Raw genomic sequence first — 18,792 nt, 5'->3', positions numbered from 1 at the left:
AAGCACAGTAACAGTAATTTAAGATTCTGTGGCTGTTCCTCAAGCTGCTCTGTGCTCATGCTCTCAGGCAATTTAATACCTGAAAGGCTACCTACTCCTCTGCTTAGTATAGAAGGAAAAGGTTTGCTTTGCCTGTAAAAAGAACATTCATTAACTGGCATTAACATGCAATTTGGTGTTCAAAAGCTGCCTTATCAACAGAACATCCGAGGTAAGAGCCATCTGCACTGTAAAGGCTGCCCACAGCTCTGCTCGGGCTGTCCAGACAATAGCCTGACCCAAACCAGGGTGTGGAGAATAGTCTGACCCAAACAAGGTGAGTAGATGGAGGGAAGGGACCAAGGTGCCAACTGAGACCAATGAAGCCACAGTGGGAGTCTTTTTTCTTACCTCATGCAGGCTGAGTCAGATTGCCTAATACAGGCTGAGACCACTCTCTGCTACTATCTTAGACTGCTGGAGCATGTCTAAGACCTCCAGACATCTTCCCTATCCTCTCCACGATGTCTTTCATGTGAGGCAATAATACATCTTGAAGGGCACTGACTCCTGAGACATCTGTGTATGGTCATTGCTAAAATGAAAAACAGATATTTCAGGTATCGCCAGAAATTTTCTGGGACACCAGCAAGCGAAGACTAAAAAAGTCCTAGTGAGAGCAGGATACATCTGCATGTCTTTGCACTACACTGTAGGTAATAGTATGCTATATGTATTAAGCGGTGGACAGACAGCTTGGAACACTTCAGGAATGAAGGAGAAGGTGAGGATTAATCTGTACAAAATACATCAGGCAGTCATTTAATTTACAGAATCCGGGATGATGCTGATGCTGACTGGGGGGTCCATGTGTCAGCTATGAGCTGCTGGAAGTGTGGAGGTAGTCTGGTGAGCCCAGGACCCCCAGGAGAAGCATGCAGGTCCAAAGGCCTAAGTAATTCTTGTCATTATTTTTTTCTTTAACTCATGAATCTTGTTAGTGCCTTCGGGGCAAGAAATAGGACTATTTGTCTCTCACTTTGGAGGTAAGTAAACATTGAGCAGTATCAATGGTCTTCTCATGAACTTGTTTTAGACCATTCTAGAACTTAGAAAATTATTTTGTGTTACTTAATATGTACATTAGCATGACACAGACTTTGTTGTCACAAGACAAATAAAACCATAGCCATGGAATAATCAGTAATTTCTGGAGGGGGCTGCTTGAGATCACTCAGGCTGGGGAGAACCTCCATCTCCACAGGTTTTCTTACTGATTCAGAGGAGCTCACAGGAATCAGTGAGGGCTCTCCCTAACTGCTAGGTGAACTGACCAAGACATGTGACATTTTCCAGTTTTGTGTTTGAATAACGTTTAGAAAAATGGTATTGAGATCCAAGCTATTCATAAGGCTGCCCAGATGGTATTCGGTGATTGCTACAAAGACGTCCCTTCTCCCAACAGAGAACATACTCCATCTGCCGCAGTGAGAGCTGTGCATGCAAGCAAGGATGGAAATGGATAGGCAGAGCAGTAGCTACTGTCAGGATTGGGCACAATGTTGGGTTTTTTACAGGGTATAAGTAAACCTTTGAATGGGAAAATCAATTAATTTCAGGTTGGTACAAGCACAGTCTAGACTAAGAAAATCAAAGCAAGTCAACATCAGTTTGCCTCTGACCTGAATAAGAAGAGAGAGCACCGCCTTTTAACAGTGTAGATGGATATTCACAACATCAGTCTGAGCTTTGAAGCTCCTTTCTATTTACAGGAAGACAAGCAAGGCTTGTACGAGGGAACTGAGAGGTAAGCATGATTGACTAACATGTGGGAAAGAAGAAAAGGTGTGATGTGGGGGTTTTAATAAACCTTGCTACTAATTTGGCAGTGTGCTTACATTCAAGTTTTCAGTCAAAGTTATCAATTGATTTCATATGCAAGAAGGTAATATTAGCCTATCTTTTACTTAGTGGTCTTTTTGGTTAAGGTGTGGGTAATTGCTGTGCCTTGCTTTGAGCCTTTTTGATGTCTTCATGAAAATGACACTTTTCCTTGTTCTGTGCCTCAGTTCCCAGATCTGTAAAATCACAGCAGCCTGAAATTCAGTGTCAGTGTTTCCAAGCACAGGAGAGGAGTGAATTCTTAACCCAATTTCAGCCAAGAAATTAGAGAACAAAGCTCTCAAAGTAGTTCAGAACCGTACCCCAGATCCGTTGGGTTTAGTTCCTAAATTCTGAAGAAAAAAATTAAAAAGTACTCTTATGTGTTGATTGAGAATAGCACTTAAGCCACATGATGTCTTGAGCAAATGACCAATACATGGCTTTCAGGGTGGCCCTCTTGTTCGCTCAGCTGAGAACATGGGTAATGCAACAGTGTTAGGTGTCTACTTCCATCCATCCAGACATTGCCATCTTCTCAAATCACTTTTCATGCTAGGAAGAAAAATATCCTTTCCCCACTGCAATAACTCATCTCCCCCTCCACCCGCACATGTTATGTTAGTGACCACAGGTAGACAATGGTATATGGCTCTCCACATTCTCACACCCTTGTTGCACTAGAAATTGGGCAGCCATAAGGAAAACCAGAACTGCTCTCTACAGACATAAACAGCTTTTTTGTAAGATTAGAACTGGTCAGAATTGTCCATCATCATCACCATCAAAAATCTATTCCTGTTCCTTATTGAGGCCTTTCAGTACTTAAAGTGGGCCTATAGGAAAGACGGGGACAAACTTTTTAGCAGGGCTTGTTGTGATAGGACAAGGGGTAATGGCTTTAAACTAAAAGAGGCAAGATTTTTACAATGAAGGTGGTGAAACACTAGCCCAGTTTCCCAGAGAGGTGGTAGATGCCCCATCCCTGGAAACATTCCAGGTCAGGTTGGACAGAGCTCTGAGCAACCTGATCTAGTTGAGGATGTCCCTGCTCATGGCAGGTGGGTTGGACTAGATGGCCTTTAAAGGTCCCTTCCAACCCAAACCATTCTATGATTCTATGGTTCTCCATACACTAAAACACACACTACTTCAGAGACTCACAAATCTGCTCTTTCCTTGAAGTCTGCTTCTGGCATTGCACTTCTCTGAGTGGCAGAATACCTTCCACTATTTTATTTGATCACTTTTGTTCTTTGACAAAAATCTTTCCCTGACATGCTTTACTTTGACAGTTCCTAATATAGCTGTGCCTAATGAGACAAATTTCAATAGCAGAAGTACTGATTTCTGGATTAACAGTTTCATATTCATTCTCCTGGTGCAAGAAATAGAAAAATTCATCATCCATTATGTTACTACAGTGGGAAAATGCATGCCATGCCTGGAAAACATTTAGTTTCTCCTTTGCAATGAACTTAATGGATGCGAGACCACAGCTTGAGAAAGAGAAAAAATATATAGTCATGGGCATTACATATCCTGTGACATTTCTCAAAAAGGGGTCCCAGGGAAGAAAAGGGCTTCATGCAAGAAACTGGATTAGAACTGAGATAATTTATTGACCTAATAAGATCAACATTTGCATGTAAGGATAAATAAATATTGACTAGGTAAACATAGCCTGATAAGCAGATCAATCTGTTTCTCTCTTAGGAATACATAGGAATTAACAAGCTTAATAATCAGTATTTCATATTCAGAGACTAAAATGCTCTGGTGTATCCTGAAAGAGTAAAATGCCATTGTACGTTACACCCACCCCCCTAATAAAAAATTCAACAGTGCACGAACACAACACCACCCCCCCTCAAACCAACAACCAAAAAGAAAGGATATCTACTGGTCCTGGACGATGCAGGAAGTGCAACAAAAACTGTCATTGGTGTTCATTTTATGGTCTTATAAACATTTAACTATCAATCAATGTCATCCACAAAGCACTGTTCAGAGGATCAATTTATTTCCAGCTTTTCTCTGCTATTAAATAGAAAATGCAACAGACAAGGGGAGCTTTGATTTTTTTTTGAATGGGCTTTTACAATCTAAATGTGCCTTTTGAAGCATGCATTTAAATCAGACAGATATTAGAGGACATTTGAGAGTATATATTTGGGAACACATTTCCATATGCATATGGAAAGAGAAGGTGGAAACCTACAGTGCAGTCTGTACACCCTGGTCTCGAAGAGAAGTTCTTGTCAGTTTAGAACAAACATTCTCTCTAGCTCCTTGAGTGCAGGACTCCCCAGTGAGCAGAATAAAGTAGAGTGGGAAAGAAGGACAATGCATTTTTCTGACTTTGGTTTTCTAGTATTAGTCCATGGCTTTTGTGACCTCTGAAATTTCTTGAGGGATAGCACAGAATAGCGGAGGTGTTATTCCTAAAGAAGCATTATCCTAAAGAAGCATTGGAGTCGCTTTCAAAAGAGAATCTATCTGTCTGACCTGACAGAGATTCCGTCCAAAGAATAGGCAGACATTTTGGAAGACCATGGAAATGCTTGCAACTAAGAGAATGGTACAATTTGTTACTTCCTCTCTCTCCCTTGCTAATGGAAACTAGTGACCAGCTAATCTTGGCTACTTCAACTTTGGAGTGCTTAGCAGTGAGGGTGTAGCGTGATGCTGTAGGTTGTTATGAACCAATGAACAAAGGGTAGTAACCGATTAAAATCTGATTGCAGAGTCACAACAGCTGAGCAACAGACCACCAGCCTTTGTTATTTACCCCAAATGATACCTTACTACTTAAAAATCCTTCATAAACTAGCTGAGACATAATCTCCATAGGCAAACCGGTTTCACGGTGACCAGTTCTCTGGTTCTTGACCAGTCTTACAGGCATTCCTATAATCTGTGGAGGCCTTTAACAGGCATCTAAAAACTTCAGCACCTGTTCTAAACTATTTGTCTAGGTACCTTCTGTGGTCAGTGAAAGACAAGGGCACCCCTAGAGGGCAAATCCATCTGCAGGTGGTTGTGCTGGCTGGGATACATGAGGTGACTCTCACTAGTGACTACTGGTACATACAGAGAGGGTGCGTATACAGAAGTGCTTGTAGGTTGCCAGTGTTGGGCAAGGTGCTGGAAAACTGATATCCCCATGCTGCTCCTGCTGAGTGTGAGAAGATGGAACAACCTGAGCCTGACACCCTTTACCCGGGCAGCCGGGGGGGTCGGGGGGATCCTGGTGTGTGGCTGCTCCTCCAACATCCGACGAGTGGTGGAGGCTGATGGGAAGGCTGTACGCAAGGGGAGGGGGGAGTGAGGAGGAGGTGGCTTCCTCCTGACGCCATTTCCGAGGGGCTGAGATATATAAATGAGCCGGTTGCTGCAGTGCCCCGTCTGGGATCTTCAGCCAGGGCACTGGCGTAGAAACGCACGGTGCTGGTCTCCCGCCAGCACCTTGCCCGGAGCCCCCACGCCAGGGACAGACTCACCCTCTGCCCCTGTCTCCTTCCCTCCATCCCGCCAGCACCATGAGCCGCTCAGGACTGCTCGCCGTCCTGCTCCTGGCCGTGCCGGGTAAGTGGGGCTGGGTTGGGGTCCGTGGCCCCGCCCCCGCTCCCGGGACCCTCAGCCCCGGGACGGCGCTGACGCTCCGCGCCCCTTCAGCACCGCGGACAGCGGCCGCCGCAAGGTCACTGCTGAGGGCCTCGCCGGGTCCTGCCTGTCCGGCGCCTGGGTCCAGCGGGCACTGCCAGCCTGGGGGCCTTCCCTTCCCTTCCCTTCCCTTCCCTTCCCTTCCCTTCCCTTCCCTTCCCTTCCCTTCCCTTCCCTTCCCTTCCCTTCCCTTCCCTTCCCTTCCCTTCCCTTCCCTTCCCTTCCCTTCCCTTCCCCCTGGGGAAGGCTTAGAGGGGACACAATGCACACATTCAGCTGCTGCACCCAAGGACCACTTCCACCAGAGCAAGATGTCCCTCTTCACTACCATTTTTAGCAGGATAAGATTTCTTTCCTTGTCTCACAGTGGAGATGAATAACAAGCTCTCTTTTTTTTTGCCCCCCCCTCATTTTACAGCCATCTCTCTTCCTGTGACAAATGACATGAATAAAGGGGACACTAAGGTAAGGATGGGCCTGTAGTGGATGGGGCAAATGAATCTGAGGGATGTGATGTTTAATCTCCACCTAGCTGGCTGGCTTTTGGCTGCCCCTGCTGAAATACCTTGTAGAAAGAGCCAGGGATTTGCATGAGATCCCTACAGCAGGATCCATCCTCCCCTTTCCCCCCCTCCCCCATCTCCCCCTCCCCAACTCCCTCCCTACCAGGATTTACCCTTTGTGCATCCAATTCTGGGCACCTGGGCAAGAGAGAAGTCCCTCAGGATGTACCAGAGGGACCAAACAAGCTTGTATGGAGAATGGTGAGACTGAGGATGGAGGTTGGGTATAACCCTCCCCAGTCCTCCTACTTTCAGCTTTTCAAAGCTCCCAACAGGAGGTGACTCAGGGGAGAGTAGGGGGAGATGTGATTCAGGAAAGGGCATCTCTGGAACTGTGTGTATTTGGGGATGTGTATACATCTGTGTTTGCATGTGTGTGGTGTGTTACTTAAACATGCATGCTCCTGAAAAACATGCAACCGGCTACTCTCAGATTGCTAATCTGTCCTCAGCTACTGCTCAGCCTGTCTGGATGTCTACAAGCAGTGCAGGACTTGGCTGACCTCTCCAGCCTTCTTTTATAGGCTTCTGTGCATACATCTGTGTCACACCTCTCTGACATTCATAGCTGCACTTTGCAAGTGTGTGCAGTCCAAATGGGCTTTTGGCACCTTTGTATAGGTGTGTGTTTGCTTGTGTTGATCTGTGACAGACCTTCCCTTCCTGATATTATAATGCCCATAGTCTTTCAGATGAGCTGATCTCTTAACTGCCCAGATTAGTATTTCTACAGAAATGAATGTCCAGAAAGGAAAAACCCGCCTTCCCCCCCCCCCCCCCCCCCATTCCTTGAACACCTTTGTTTCCTGAAATCTTCTAGCCACATTATGTTTTTGCCCAGGCAGGAGTAGGGGAGGACACGTTCATGTCACTCTCAGCCACAGGCTCCATTGCACAGTGTCTCTGCCTGTTGTTACCTACAGGGTAAATGCCATGAGATACACTTCCCTGTGTCCTATCAGATGCTCCCGGGCCTGGAGAGCTGTTGCTTTGTTAAGACCTTGAGCCTGCTTAGCCCTTGCTGGGGCTGAGCCATGAGCTGTGAGCCACCGGGTGCCTGCTTCAGGCTGTGTGCTAACTGAGAAAGGGGACTTATGGAAGGCGCTTGCCCCTTCAGCTGGCCATGCAAGGATGGGATGATCATTGGGCATCTGGTGGGAAAATCCACTAATTGCACAGCTTTCCTTGTGACAGCTATGCCCTAATATATTCTATGTGCAAAATATGGCACTTCTCAACAAGCCACATTTAGCTTTTGTGGAAGCTGGTGCAACTCCATGGGAATTCCATTCCATTCCACTGAGGAAGGATTGTCTCCCAAGGCTGTCCCCTCCCTGGGTACTGCACTGACACAGGCACTAGCTGAGCGAAAAATCAGACCACACCTTTCTTTTGATTTTTGCTGCAACCGGAAGGAGCCATTAGGACTTTTCTGCCTTCACCACCCTCTGAGACACAGCATTTCAGTGAAGGAAGTCCTGGTCTCACAGGACAGATTCAGACAGGCTTTTCATTACATGGGTAGAGCAGTGAGCACCGCAGATCTTCCTAAACACCATGCTGCTCTAGATGTGCTCTGTGCCACCAGCATTCGTGGGTGGCTCAGGGCTGTGAAATGGGTAGTCAGCATCTGTAGGCCTTTCCTGGGCAGCTCATCAGACTTTCCTTACACTGAGAGCTTTCCATGAGGAGCTGAACACGGCCAAAACATTTACAATATCTCTGGTGGTTGCCCACTCTTGTGCTCCAAGGAGACTATTTCCCACTTACAAACATATTTCAGAAGGGCCTGAGCACTGCTGAGCTCAAAAGTAGTGAAGTCTATCCTTGTAAGGACATGTTCCTTTGGAGATTTCTGTGTAGGGACAGCATGAGCAGCTCTTAAGGATCTAGTTACATGCTCACAGTTAGAAGATAGCTATGGCAAAATTCCAGTCCGAGTTTCTGCACTGGATTAGTTACATTCATTTGGAAATGATCTCCTTCATTTTCTGTTGCAGGCTGTTATTTCATGACCTTGTGAAGTCTCACTCTGCAAGACTTGCTCTTACAAAAAGTCAAGGAGAGTGTTGTGGAATGACTGCACTCTTCATTTTATTATGGTACAAAGTTCCTCCCCAGAGTTGGCCGTATTTCTGTGGTGACTGATGTGTTTCTTTGTGTTCAGACAAAGACCTTAGACCAGCTTAGAAGTCTTCAAAAAGCTTGTATAGAGTGTTTCCTTGGACCAGATTCTTACTTCTCATGCTGAGAAAGTCCTTACTTCTGAAGCTGCATTGAATACAGCTGCATTAAGTGGCTCCAGAGATTGGGAAACATGAGAGGGAAGTATCAGAATTTGGGGTTTGTTCAATATAATGGTAAAGTGAAGTGACTCAAAGTCATCTAAAGTCAATACTAATGGATTGCTTGTGGTATAGGAGAATGATACCAGGGAAATTCCCCCGCTTTCTTTTTATTAAATCTTTCCTGTAACATTTTTAATCCAGCAGGCAATCTTCTCAAACTATGTAAACAGTTAAGAGTTCAGCATTTTATGGCTATGATCTGCAAACACAGAATTCTCTCCTTACACACAGTGAAGATTTGCCATTCTGCCTGGTCAATGAATATATCCAACTGCCTGAATGAGCAACATTGAAGATGACTGGGAATTGCTGACTTGTTTGATTTCTACTGCAGCCACAGTGCTTTGTTGTCCTGAGAATGGCATCTTGTGAGGGAGGTCAGGACTCTTAGGGCTGCCTGCAGAAATCATCAGAAGAAATAGGTTCAGTGAGTGAACTTTTTGCCCCCAATGCTTACGTGCATCCTTTTTTATTTTCAATTTATCCTCTTTTTTCCACAGGCACTCATGACACTGGCATACTTTCTGGGCTGCTTCATAAATGATCATCCTTTTGAACTAAGCAGCCTGTTTCTTGCACTACTAACTAGCACTGGACTGTAGACAATGCTGCTTTCTCTCTGGTGTGACCATTTGGATCTACCATGACCACACAGCAGGGCTCATGGTGGTGTGTCTCAGTGTTGCAAGGGTGCCTTCACCCCTGCCAGAGGTGCCACCTTACCTTTGTCTCTCTGGCTTTCATTCTCCTTCCACACATACAGCACTGGGTGATCCCTGTGGGATCAGTAGTGCTGCAGTTGCACGGGTGAAGAGCCAGGCCTGCAATCTCAGTACAAATGACAAACTAGATTAATAATGCTTCTCATTTTACACCAAAGAAAAGAGCTGCTGGAAAGGGGAGGCCCAGAGCTCATCCTGTCTGGGAAACTGCCTCAGGCAGTTGCAAATGCTTCAGATGCAAGTGTGGGAACTTCCTTGCTTTCAGATTGCCTGCCTGAGTGAACAGCTCTTCCAGTCCATAATAGATGGCTTGGACACTCAAGCACAAGGTCAAATGCTTCTCCAGAGTGTTTTGTCTTTCTCTAGGGCTTGGGAGCACTATTCCTGATCTGTGTTGGAAACTACAATTTGTCTCATGTCACCTGCCATGCCTGGCTGCAGTCTAACTACAGTGCCTTTCTCAGGGCTCAAAGAGCTTGCAGATTTCAAGGTCTCCCATTGAAGAGGCTGACCACTTGTTGCTCTGTACAACCTCCCACTGAGACCTTTTATGCGGTGCAGGTTGAGATATATTGACTCTCTATGTATACATCCAGATCCCCTTTAATCTTCTGACCTGCCCAGCCTCTGGGATGGGCTAGAGTAGTGAGCGCCTCAGCTGAAGTGTGCATCATGTTGAAGAAGCTCTTTCCATTGCCATGTGTCATTTGCTTAGTTCTCAGTTTTGGGAGGTACCTTCTGTTCCTACGTTAGGTAAATCAGGAACCAAACATTCAGTTCTGGCTCGACCAGAAAAGCAAGAGGATCTGTGCCATCATCTGCGGTGTTTTAGCCTTGGTAACAAGTAGATTTAGGGGAAAAAAGACAATAAAGCAGTGCTCTAACTTGTATTTTTGTCTCTTTCTAGGTGATGAAGTGCATTGTAGAGGTCATCTCTGATACTTTATCGAAGCCAAACCCCCTGCCGATCAGCGAGGAATGCCTAGAAACACTCAGGGGAGGTACAGGCTCAGATTTAATGCTGGGTATCAGCAAGAGCAGAGACCTGGCAGAGGTGCAGCAGGGGCTGGTCATGCTCTGGTCCTCTAGCACCTCACAAGGGGTCCCTGACACACTCACTTTCCTTGTGGTCACCCCACCAGGCTGTGCCAGGCCCCGGAAGCAGGGACGGAGTCAATACTCAGCCCAGGCCATGCATCATGCTGACACCACAGCTGGGGGAGGCATTGGGTGGCATGAAGCTGCCTGGTTTTCATGGGATCTTCCTGTCTTCTTAACCACATGGTTAAGAGATGTGGCAGCAAATCAGGCCAAGGGAGAGAAAAGAGTAAATGAAGAGAGATGTGGCATTTGGGGTTGTTTTTCATTTCTAGGGGTGGGGGGAGGTTGTCTTTGACCACCTTCTGTACCAAGTCTCCCCTGTTGCAGATGAACGAATCATTTCTATCCTTCGCCACCAAAATTTATTGAAGGAACTTCAGGAAATTGCGGCTCAAGGTACAGTTTCACTACAGTTTTGGGGAAGAGGGGTTTCATCTATTGTAGCCCCTTGCACAGTTTTGTTGTTTAGCATTTTTTCTATTTTACAATAATTTGACATCACACAAATGTGCCCTAGGAAATCTAGTCCCAGGACTTCCAGTAGAGACTGGGTGAGCGGGGACAAGCATTTTGCTTATAATAACTCCAGTATGCATCTGATTATTTCAATCACTGTCAAGGTAACTTGGTGGCCATACAGAGTGTAGGCCTCTTAGAGTGAGAAAACCCTAAAAGGGAATACTGTAATTTTGTTCAACAAATAACTAACTACCAGCTCCCAAGCTAGAATGAAAGACAAGAAAACCTTCCCTGTTTGTGTAGCTGGAGTCTATCACTAAACCCAGGTGTGGTGGAAGCGAAGCCTCACTGAGCATCAAGCAGGACTTGCACCTAAAAGACCCCAGTGAAAACCGCCAGTGGGGATTTTCCTGTTGGCTTCCTTAATAGAATGCAAATCCCTTTTTTTTGAGAGGTGTGGACAGCTCACCACGTGTTCATGTAGCAGCAGCACAGAGCTATACAAAAGGGTGTGCAAGGGGGAAAAGGGCTGTTCTCAGGTGCCCAGGTCCTCAGAGCTGGTGTGCATGTCCCATGCAAGGCTACTTCAAAGTCAGTGCAGGTCCCCCTGCCCGGGTGGCCTCATTGAGGCTGCAATAGGGTTCTCCCCCAGCTTTCCCTCCTCCGTCTCCTTAGGGTAACCCAGCTGGCAGCCCTCGCTTACCAGGGCATCCCTGTGCTCTGCTCCTGTGTGGCACGGCTTCCAGGGGTGGCTGGGACACAGTACCACCAGGTTGCTTTCAGAGCAGGGAAGCCACAGAGGCAACAAGGAGAAAGGAGAGGGAAAATCCAGGAAGTCAAGATTAGGAAAGAGCCCCATGCAGCTCCCAAAGCAATAGTTTAGTCACTGCCCAAATCCCACTGGTGGAGGGGCCAGCTGGGCAGTGACCCCACACAGGCTCCAGGGATGGTCTGATGATCTGGAAGAAAGAAACCTGGGCCTCCTCAGTGTGCTGGTGCTGCCCAGGCACACCAGGGTTGTGTGTGTGCATGGAGTTCATGTGAACAGATTTGTTTCACAGAGGTGCATCTTCCTCTGCTCTTTCCTTGGCTTGAGCACATCACACCTTTTTGTCCTGAGGTAACATGAGCTATAATCTACAGACCATAGGAAAAACAAAGGTATTTATCTTGGCCTGCTGTATGCTGGCTGCAGCTGGCCTTGCTCATACTGGAGACCCCACACCATCCAGCTCTGCCCTGTGCAGGGCTAGAGAGGACTGGACTGGCAGTGCTGGCTCTTGCCTTTGCGTTAAGGCCTAGAAGCAGGGTGTAAGGAGCAGGGTGAGCTGGGTAAGACAGTGCTTGCTTGGTTTGTGGTTTCTATTGGGATGGGGCTGGCCTGGGGAGCGCTGGTTGCCAGGAGAGCTGTGCTCTGACCTCCAGCTCGTGTTGCCTTCAGTCAACACTTTCTCCAGGGTGTCGTTTTTGTTGAGCTGGCTCCATAATCCCAGGGGCTAAGGTGTGGGGCCCTGGACCATCCCCAGAATAGGAATGAATGCTGCTCCTCTCTCCCAGGGAGAGGGGCCCCCACGAACCAGGCAGGAGGGCACAGGGGCTCTCAGTGCTCACCTCAACAGAGGTACATGGGCAGCATCTGGAAGGAAGCAACATTTATCCTTCAATACTCTGAAGCTTAAGTCTTTTGTTAGCCTCAGTGTGCTGCAGTTCATCAGTTCTTATTCCCTAGCTCTCCATCAATATTAGTTTTCCTAGCAACCCTGCTTCTCTGTTTTTTTAGAGACCTTTTTCTTTCCTGCAGATGATTTTTTTGGTGGTGGCTTTGTTACTGCAGCTGATTCAAGTATCCTCCAGTCTCACTTCTCCTGACAGCTCCCCTTTGCCAGATTTGTCCATTGTAGAAAACGTATATAATTATAAAAGGCACAGAACTATTTTCCAACTTCTTCTTTCTGAAACACGGTTGGGGCTGTTGCCTTTCCCTACTTTTTGTTACTTGATGCAGGTGCCAATGAGAGAACTCAGCAGCAGAAGAAAAACAGTGGCTTCGAAGATGAACTTTCCGAAGTCCTTGAAAGTCAGAACGACAAGAACAAGCAGAGAGGTCAGTGTCAGCCTCCCCCCTCCAGGAAATCCAGGTCAGGCTGTAAACAAGGATGTTCTTTCTAACAGCCTTGATATGTCCATCTGCTTCTCATTTAGGCATCTTCTTTGATACTGCCGCTGACACACACAAGCAGCCTGGTGTTTGCTTTGTTCTTGTTTACCAGCTTAAACAACATGTAATTTCTGAGCTATAGTAACTGGTGATGGTCAAGTTACCAAACTGATACTGATCTTTTCCATCCTGCTGCCAACACCATCACTCACTCCTAATGCTTAAAATGAGTCACAGCCAGGGAAATCCTGTACAGAAAGACTCAGTGATATAGGCAGGAGCGATCTGGGTCTGCTCCTGCTGCCCTTGTTTCCAGGCATCTAAGGTTATGGGTCTCTGAAGGGAAAACTGAACTTGGAATACACACAGTGCACACACCGATACACAAAACACCTGCATATTGGAAAGACTACGTTCAGCTGGGATTTCCCCTTGTCACTAGGTTTCTGTGTCTAGGCCAGAGACAGGCAGTGTAGAGGAAAGGAGGGTTCAGCCCCTTCCCTTTTACACATCAGGAAGAGAGGATGCCAGTGTGTGTGAGATGATTTCTAATCCAGCAGCAGCACCCCTGCAGAGGGTCTCAGGTGGGCTCTGGGGTGTGTGACTGAGCCACGGCAGTGCAGCAACGCCACGATGTCAGCCCAAAGACACCCAGAGAGATGAGGACTAGTACACCCAGGGGCTGCTGCTGCAGCCAGCATAGCCAAAAGCCAGCAGAGAGGATGGGTGTCACTGGGTCTCCCTCCTGCCAGGGCAGACTCAAACCTCTTGCTCCAGCAGTGTGGTGACTGCATGAGGATGAAGCATGGCATGTTGGGCTACCCAGGCCTGCAGGCAGCCTAGTGATACCAGTGCAGTGTCACTGGTGGTCACCAGCCCTGCGTGACCGGCTCTCTGCATCCATCCCCTCACCCCAGCACACTCCTCAGCCCTGCTTGGGGCTGCACTCACCCTTCCATACCCATCTGGCTTTTCCCACTGCTCTTAAGCCCCCAAGCCCCCCATCTTTTCTTTTGCGAAGTAGCCAATTATGTTAGAAGAGGCCAGGCTCTGACAAGAGCGAGAGCCAATACCCAGCCCACACTAAGCTCCTGCCGAGTAGCTGCTTTGCAGAAGCAGAGCCGTCCCCCCCCGCCCCTCCCTCCGGCTCATCCGCAGACAGCGCTGGCTCCCTTTTCATGCTGGTAGGAGAAATAAGGATGCAACGTCAGTGCAGCACTCGGAGCAGGGAGACCTGTGCAAGCGCTGTATTACACTGCTAAGTCATGTCATTTTACATGCAATCTGGTTTCACGCGGGGCAAGTTTGTTGCTGGCATCTCAAGAGATGGTGATGAGGACCATGCTGCAGCAAAGCACTTCAGCATATGTTTAACTTCAGCCTTGTGAGTCTCTCCAGGAGAGCAGGCACCAGTGAGAGTGCCGGCTTGCTTGAATGCAAGCATATGTTGAAGTGACTTGCGAAAGGATCCACGGGCTGGTTAAGCAGATTGTGGAGCGGGGCTGAAACTCCCTAAGTAACACATGGGCTTTGCTGGTTGTGAAATGAGCTCTCAGGAGAGGTGTTGCTTCTTGCTCCTCCCTCTGCAGATGTGGCAGGGGAGCACCCTGAAGAGGAGCAGCCCACGGGGTCCCTGGCTGAGCTGCCAGCACAGAAAGCCCAGCAAAATGAAGATTCAAGAGAGGAAGGAAAAAACAGCCTGGAGGAGAGGGAGCCCAGGCCACGGGATGCTGACCCTGGAGAGAAGGAGGATGGGGACGAAGCAGAGAGCAATGAGATCAGGGGTGCAGAGGATGCCCAGCGAGGCGAAGCTTTGGACAACCACATCAGCAAAGACTTCAGCGAGGATGAGCGGCAGCAGCGAGGGGATGAAGAGGAGCAGCCCAGAGGTCCCGGGGACAGCCTAGAGCTTGAGGATGAGGGAGAGCAGCCATCAAGGCAGGGCCAGGAGCAGAGCAAGGAGGTGGCAGAGGAGCGTGTGGAGCGGGAGGATGATGGAGGAGATGATGCTGCAGAGGAGGATCCTACCGAAGCAGAGAGGTCACTTGATTTGGCTGAGGAGGACGAGGAGGCTGAGGAGATGCAGGGAGATGACAGTATGTATCCCAGACGACTGCACTGACACCTACCCGGGGTGAGCTGAGAGCATGGAGACAGACGGATAAGAGGCTTTAAAGCCTGAAAGTTCAGGCAGGTGCTTACCGGGTTTACAGAAATACCCCCACTGATAGCCACCCAGACCCCCCCCAGGCACCTGACCACGTGGGCCCACGCACAGTGGGTAACACAGGCCCGGCAGCTGCCTGCTGCTCAGCTTTCATAGCACCTGGGGACAACCAGTTTCTTTTTCTTAAACTTCTTACGTGGTATTTGACTGCGGCCTACAAGCCCTGTTATTGACATGGTAACGAGAGAGCAGGTATTTCCAGAATCCTGGGAAAATGGGCCTAAGTCAGGAAACCCACCTTGCATCAGCCCTGAAGGCTCAGTTCAAAGGTGGAGCATAACCAGATTAATGGTGCTCACTGTTGTGTTTAATGCTCTTTCAGATAATGACGATGCTTTGGGATTTAGCAAAGATGGGCAGAGCTCTGAGGAGGAGGAGGAGGAAGAGCAGCCCCGAGCACTGAGAGGAGGAAGGCATCGCCTGGAGGATGAGGGAATCCAGAGAGAGAAGGACACCTTTCAGCCCAGGGATGCCAAAAGTGAAGAGATGGAGGAAGAGTCCTCCAGGGAGTGGGAAGATTCCAAGAGGTGGAACAAAATGGATGAGCTGGCCAAACAGCTGACATCGAAGAAGCGCATGGAGGAAAATGATAGTGGGGAAGATCCAGACAGATCCATGAAAATGGTGTTCAGGTCCCGCAAGTATGACTTCAGTAGTCCAGAGGAAGATGTGAGAAGGTCGTGGAAGCATCACTCAAAGGAGGACAGCAGTGAAGGAGGCTTCCCGCTTGCTCCCATGCCCGAAGAAAAGAAGGACGAAGAAGGCAGCGCTAACAGGAGAACGGAGGTTGGTGTATGTAGCCTTAAGAATAAATCCCACCCAGTTATTACTTGAGAATCCAAACTATGCTTGGAGATGTGGATAGTACCTTGGCATTATGCAGCCGGCATCGGTTCTCTGTGACATTAAGGAGATGCTTGGTGACCTTTTAGCCATTCAGCCCTAGGTATTATTGAGATTTGCACCTCTCTGTGCCTTTGGGTTTTTTCCTTGTTTTAGTGACTGGTGCAAAAACATCCCCTACCTGAGAGTGTCTTAAAAATGAGACAAGACTTTTGCACTGGTCTGTGCTGGACATGGTGACCAGAGCTGTTTCTGAAATCTTGTGTCCCAAAGCTCCTCCAAGTCAAAGGGAATGCCTTTCCTGGCTCAGGGACGGAGCGAGTAGTGTCAGACCTCTTACAGAGGCAAACTGGGGTGCAGCTGTGGTGAGAAAGCTGAGGCCTTGGAGTGGAAATGGTTGACAGATATATCAATACATCTGAGCCAGACTTCCAAAGTTAGACACCTTCCCTGGTACCTCATGTGATACTATGCGGTAGCTCAGCACCTCCTCAGCAGCCGGAAGTGGTGGGTTTGCCTTTGTGCTGTGGCCCAGCTCCAGGCACAGATGTTTATTTGGGATAGCGGAGGGGGCTGGATGGTGAGGCTAGGCATGGGCTCTGCAGGTGCTTGCTCTGGGAGAAGCCATGATCAGGTGCCTGGGAACAGACTGGGGCAGTACGTAAGTGGAGCCAGTTTGCTGCAGCTCTCTCGCCTCCACAACACCCCTCTTGCTTTGGTTACTTACCAAAACACTGCCCAAAGATTGCCCATCAGCATCCTCCACTGAGAGGGCATCTCCAGTTGTGTTGGTTCAAAGCAAAGCCAAACATCTTGACGCCGAGCAGGGATGCAGCGGGGGCCTGCCAAGGAGGTAGGCACCGGCAGCGAGGGAAGGGAAGGTACAGGCTCTGGCTCTGACAGAACAGCTGCCACCCTATTCCCTCTCCTGGTTTTTGGGCCAAGCAGCTGCATTGGCTTGGCCAGCGTGGGCACAGCCCAGGGCTGTGAGTGCTGTCCCCCGCACTCGCCAGGGCTCAGCACACTGCTGCAGCCGCAGCCTTCTCAGGGGCTGAGCCAAGGGCCCTCCAGAGGGTCAGGGTGACTTTTTCCCTGTTCAGGAAAATAGCTCAGGGATAAGAAAAATGACTTTTTTTTGCATACTTTTTTTTTTTTCCACACTGGCCACATGCAGTGCAGACCAGTAGCCCAGTGCTGGCCTGTGCTTGGCAGCCAGCATGGCTCCGCTCCCTCCACACAGAAGCAGGGCCATCACCTCAGCTCTGCTGGCAGAAAAAAGACACTTTTAACACCGACAGCCCTGTGTTTGCTCTCCCAGAGCGTGCTGCTGCTCTGGGCAAGCCCCCAGTGACACAGCTGTGAGGGGCAGGCAGGGCTGGGGCTGGCAGCGAGATGGGGCCAGTTGTGTATGACTGGAATTCGGGCAAAGCCATGGAGTTATGAGTTTGAGATCCTATGCTAAGTAAAATAGCTTCAGGTGACGGCATAGTGCACAGAAACAGCTATAAGAAGGCCACCAAGTGATGGGCAGCTTGAGCCTTTAAACGGCTTCCTCAGTCACTATTTTCCCAAGTGGAAAAGCCTCTTCTGGTACCGGAGGTGCACGTGGACACCCAGCGCAGCATAAGGAGAGGGGACATCGCTGTCTCCTCCACTTGCAGCCACGCATGCCCATCCTGGTTTGACACCACTGCCTCACCACAAGCGCTGGGGCCGTTTGGCTGTGCCCACCCCAGCCCTAGCTCTCCAGCAGCCCTCTCCCTCCAGCCCCACACTCCAAAGGAGACACCCTCGGGGTCTGCCCTGCCTGGCAGCGGGACTGGGGAAGTATGGGGGTGGCATGTCTTGTCCCCATCACCAGCTGCAGCCATCTAACATTAGGACAGGACAGAACTAATCGGAGTTGTGCACAGACAACACCTGTCCAGAGGAGCGGGCTGAAGGCACAGGGTGAGGCATGGCTGTGCTCGTGCCGTCCCTGGCAGCTAGCCCCGGGCAAGGCTTTCCGTAGCTCTGGGGGGGCAAGGGCTGCCCGGTCATGGCCACTGACACGTGTCCTGGGCTTTCATTGCAGGACCAGGAGCTGGAGAGCCTGGCTGCCATCGAGGCCGAGCTGGAGCGCGTCGCCCACAAGCTGCACGAGCTGAGGCGAGGCTGAGGGCCCCAGCCCTCCCTGCCCAGGCGAAAGCCGCCGCCGCCCTTCTCCCTCCCCACCGCATTTTCGTTTCCTGATGTAAAAGCAATTAAGCCGGAGCAGAAGCATCGTGCCTAGGAAACTGACCTCGCTAGCGCCCAAGCCTGCCTCCCTCGCCATCGTGTTGTGCCCATCACCGCTTCTCCACCTCACGCTCCCCTCTCCACAGGGATGCCCACCCGCCCGGCTGGGCGCTGGTGGGCAGGAAATGCAACCTACACGCATATTTTTCTGTCCGGGTGGGGGTTTTTTCCCTCTTTTTTTAAGAAGACAAGACAGCTTTCTAGAAAGTTCTCCTTCCACTGGTAGTTCCACTGGGTAAAAAAACTGCAATAACTTGTTATCTTTTGATTAAAAGCTGAGAATTCTGACTGTAATATATTCTATATAAAAAATTTATCTAAGGAAAAATAAAACTGCAGTGGGTTCCTTCCTTTGTTTTGGCAGCTTCTCTCAGTTGTCAGCATCCTGCAGGGCTTGTGGGGTCCCGGCGGAGAGGAGGGGGAATGGAGGGCTCCCCTCACCACAGACATGTTGTGATGGCATTTCCCTCCTTCCCCAGGCTCCAGCGCTGCTGCCCACCAAGGCCCATCATGGGGGACACCTCCCCGAGGGCCCGAGCGCTGCAGGGCCTACAGGTGCCACACAGCC

General features: G+C 49.1%; 1 protein-coding gene across 1 annotated transcript; it reads left to right on the top strand.

Moving 5' to 3' along the window:
• The first annotated feature begins 5,402 nt into the window (after positions 1-5,402).
• CHGA (chromogranin A) lies at positions 5,403-18,574 on the top strand. The gene is made up of 8 exons (XM_074149682.1): positions 5,403-5,448; positions 5,945-5,991; positions 10,067-10,160; positions 10,588-10,656; positions 12,725-12,823; positions 14,467-14,973; positions 15,427-15,890; positions 18,022-18,574. Exons 1-8 carry the CDS (start codon positions 5,403-5,405, stop codon positions 18,103-18,105), a joined length of 1,410 nt encoding a protein of 469 aa, XP_074005783.1. The 3' UTR covers positions 18,106-18,574.
• The last annotated feature ends 218 nt before the right edge of the window (positions 18,575-18,792 follow it).

The sequence above is a fragment of the Numenius arquata genome, chromosome 6 (assembly GCF_964106895.1).
Source record: "Numenius arquata chromosome 6, bNumArq3.hap1.1, whole genome shotgun sequence".
In the NCBI taxonomy this organism is placed as follows: Eukaryota; Metazoa; Chordata; class Aves; order Charadriiformes; family Scolopacidae; genus Numenius; species Numenius arquata.
The sequence above is the reverse complement of the archived record's forward strand: the minus strand, read 5'-3'. Positions and strand labels throughout refer to the sequence as shown.

Excerpts from the sequence above, each read along its gene's own strand:
- CHGA (XM_074149682.1), top strand. The coding sequence starts at position 5,403 with ATGAGCCGCTCAGGACTGCTCGCCGTCCTGCTCCTGGCCGTGCCGG. Across the intron at positions 5,992-10,066 it reads TGAATAAAGGGGACACTAAG|GTGATGAAGTGCATTGTAGA; the intron begins GTAAGGATGGGC and ends GTCTCTTTCTAG. Across the intron at positions 10,657-12,724 it reads TCAGGAAATTGCGGCTCAAG|GTGCCAATGAGAGAACTCAG; the intron begins GTACAGTTTCAC and ends TACTTGATGCAG.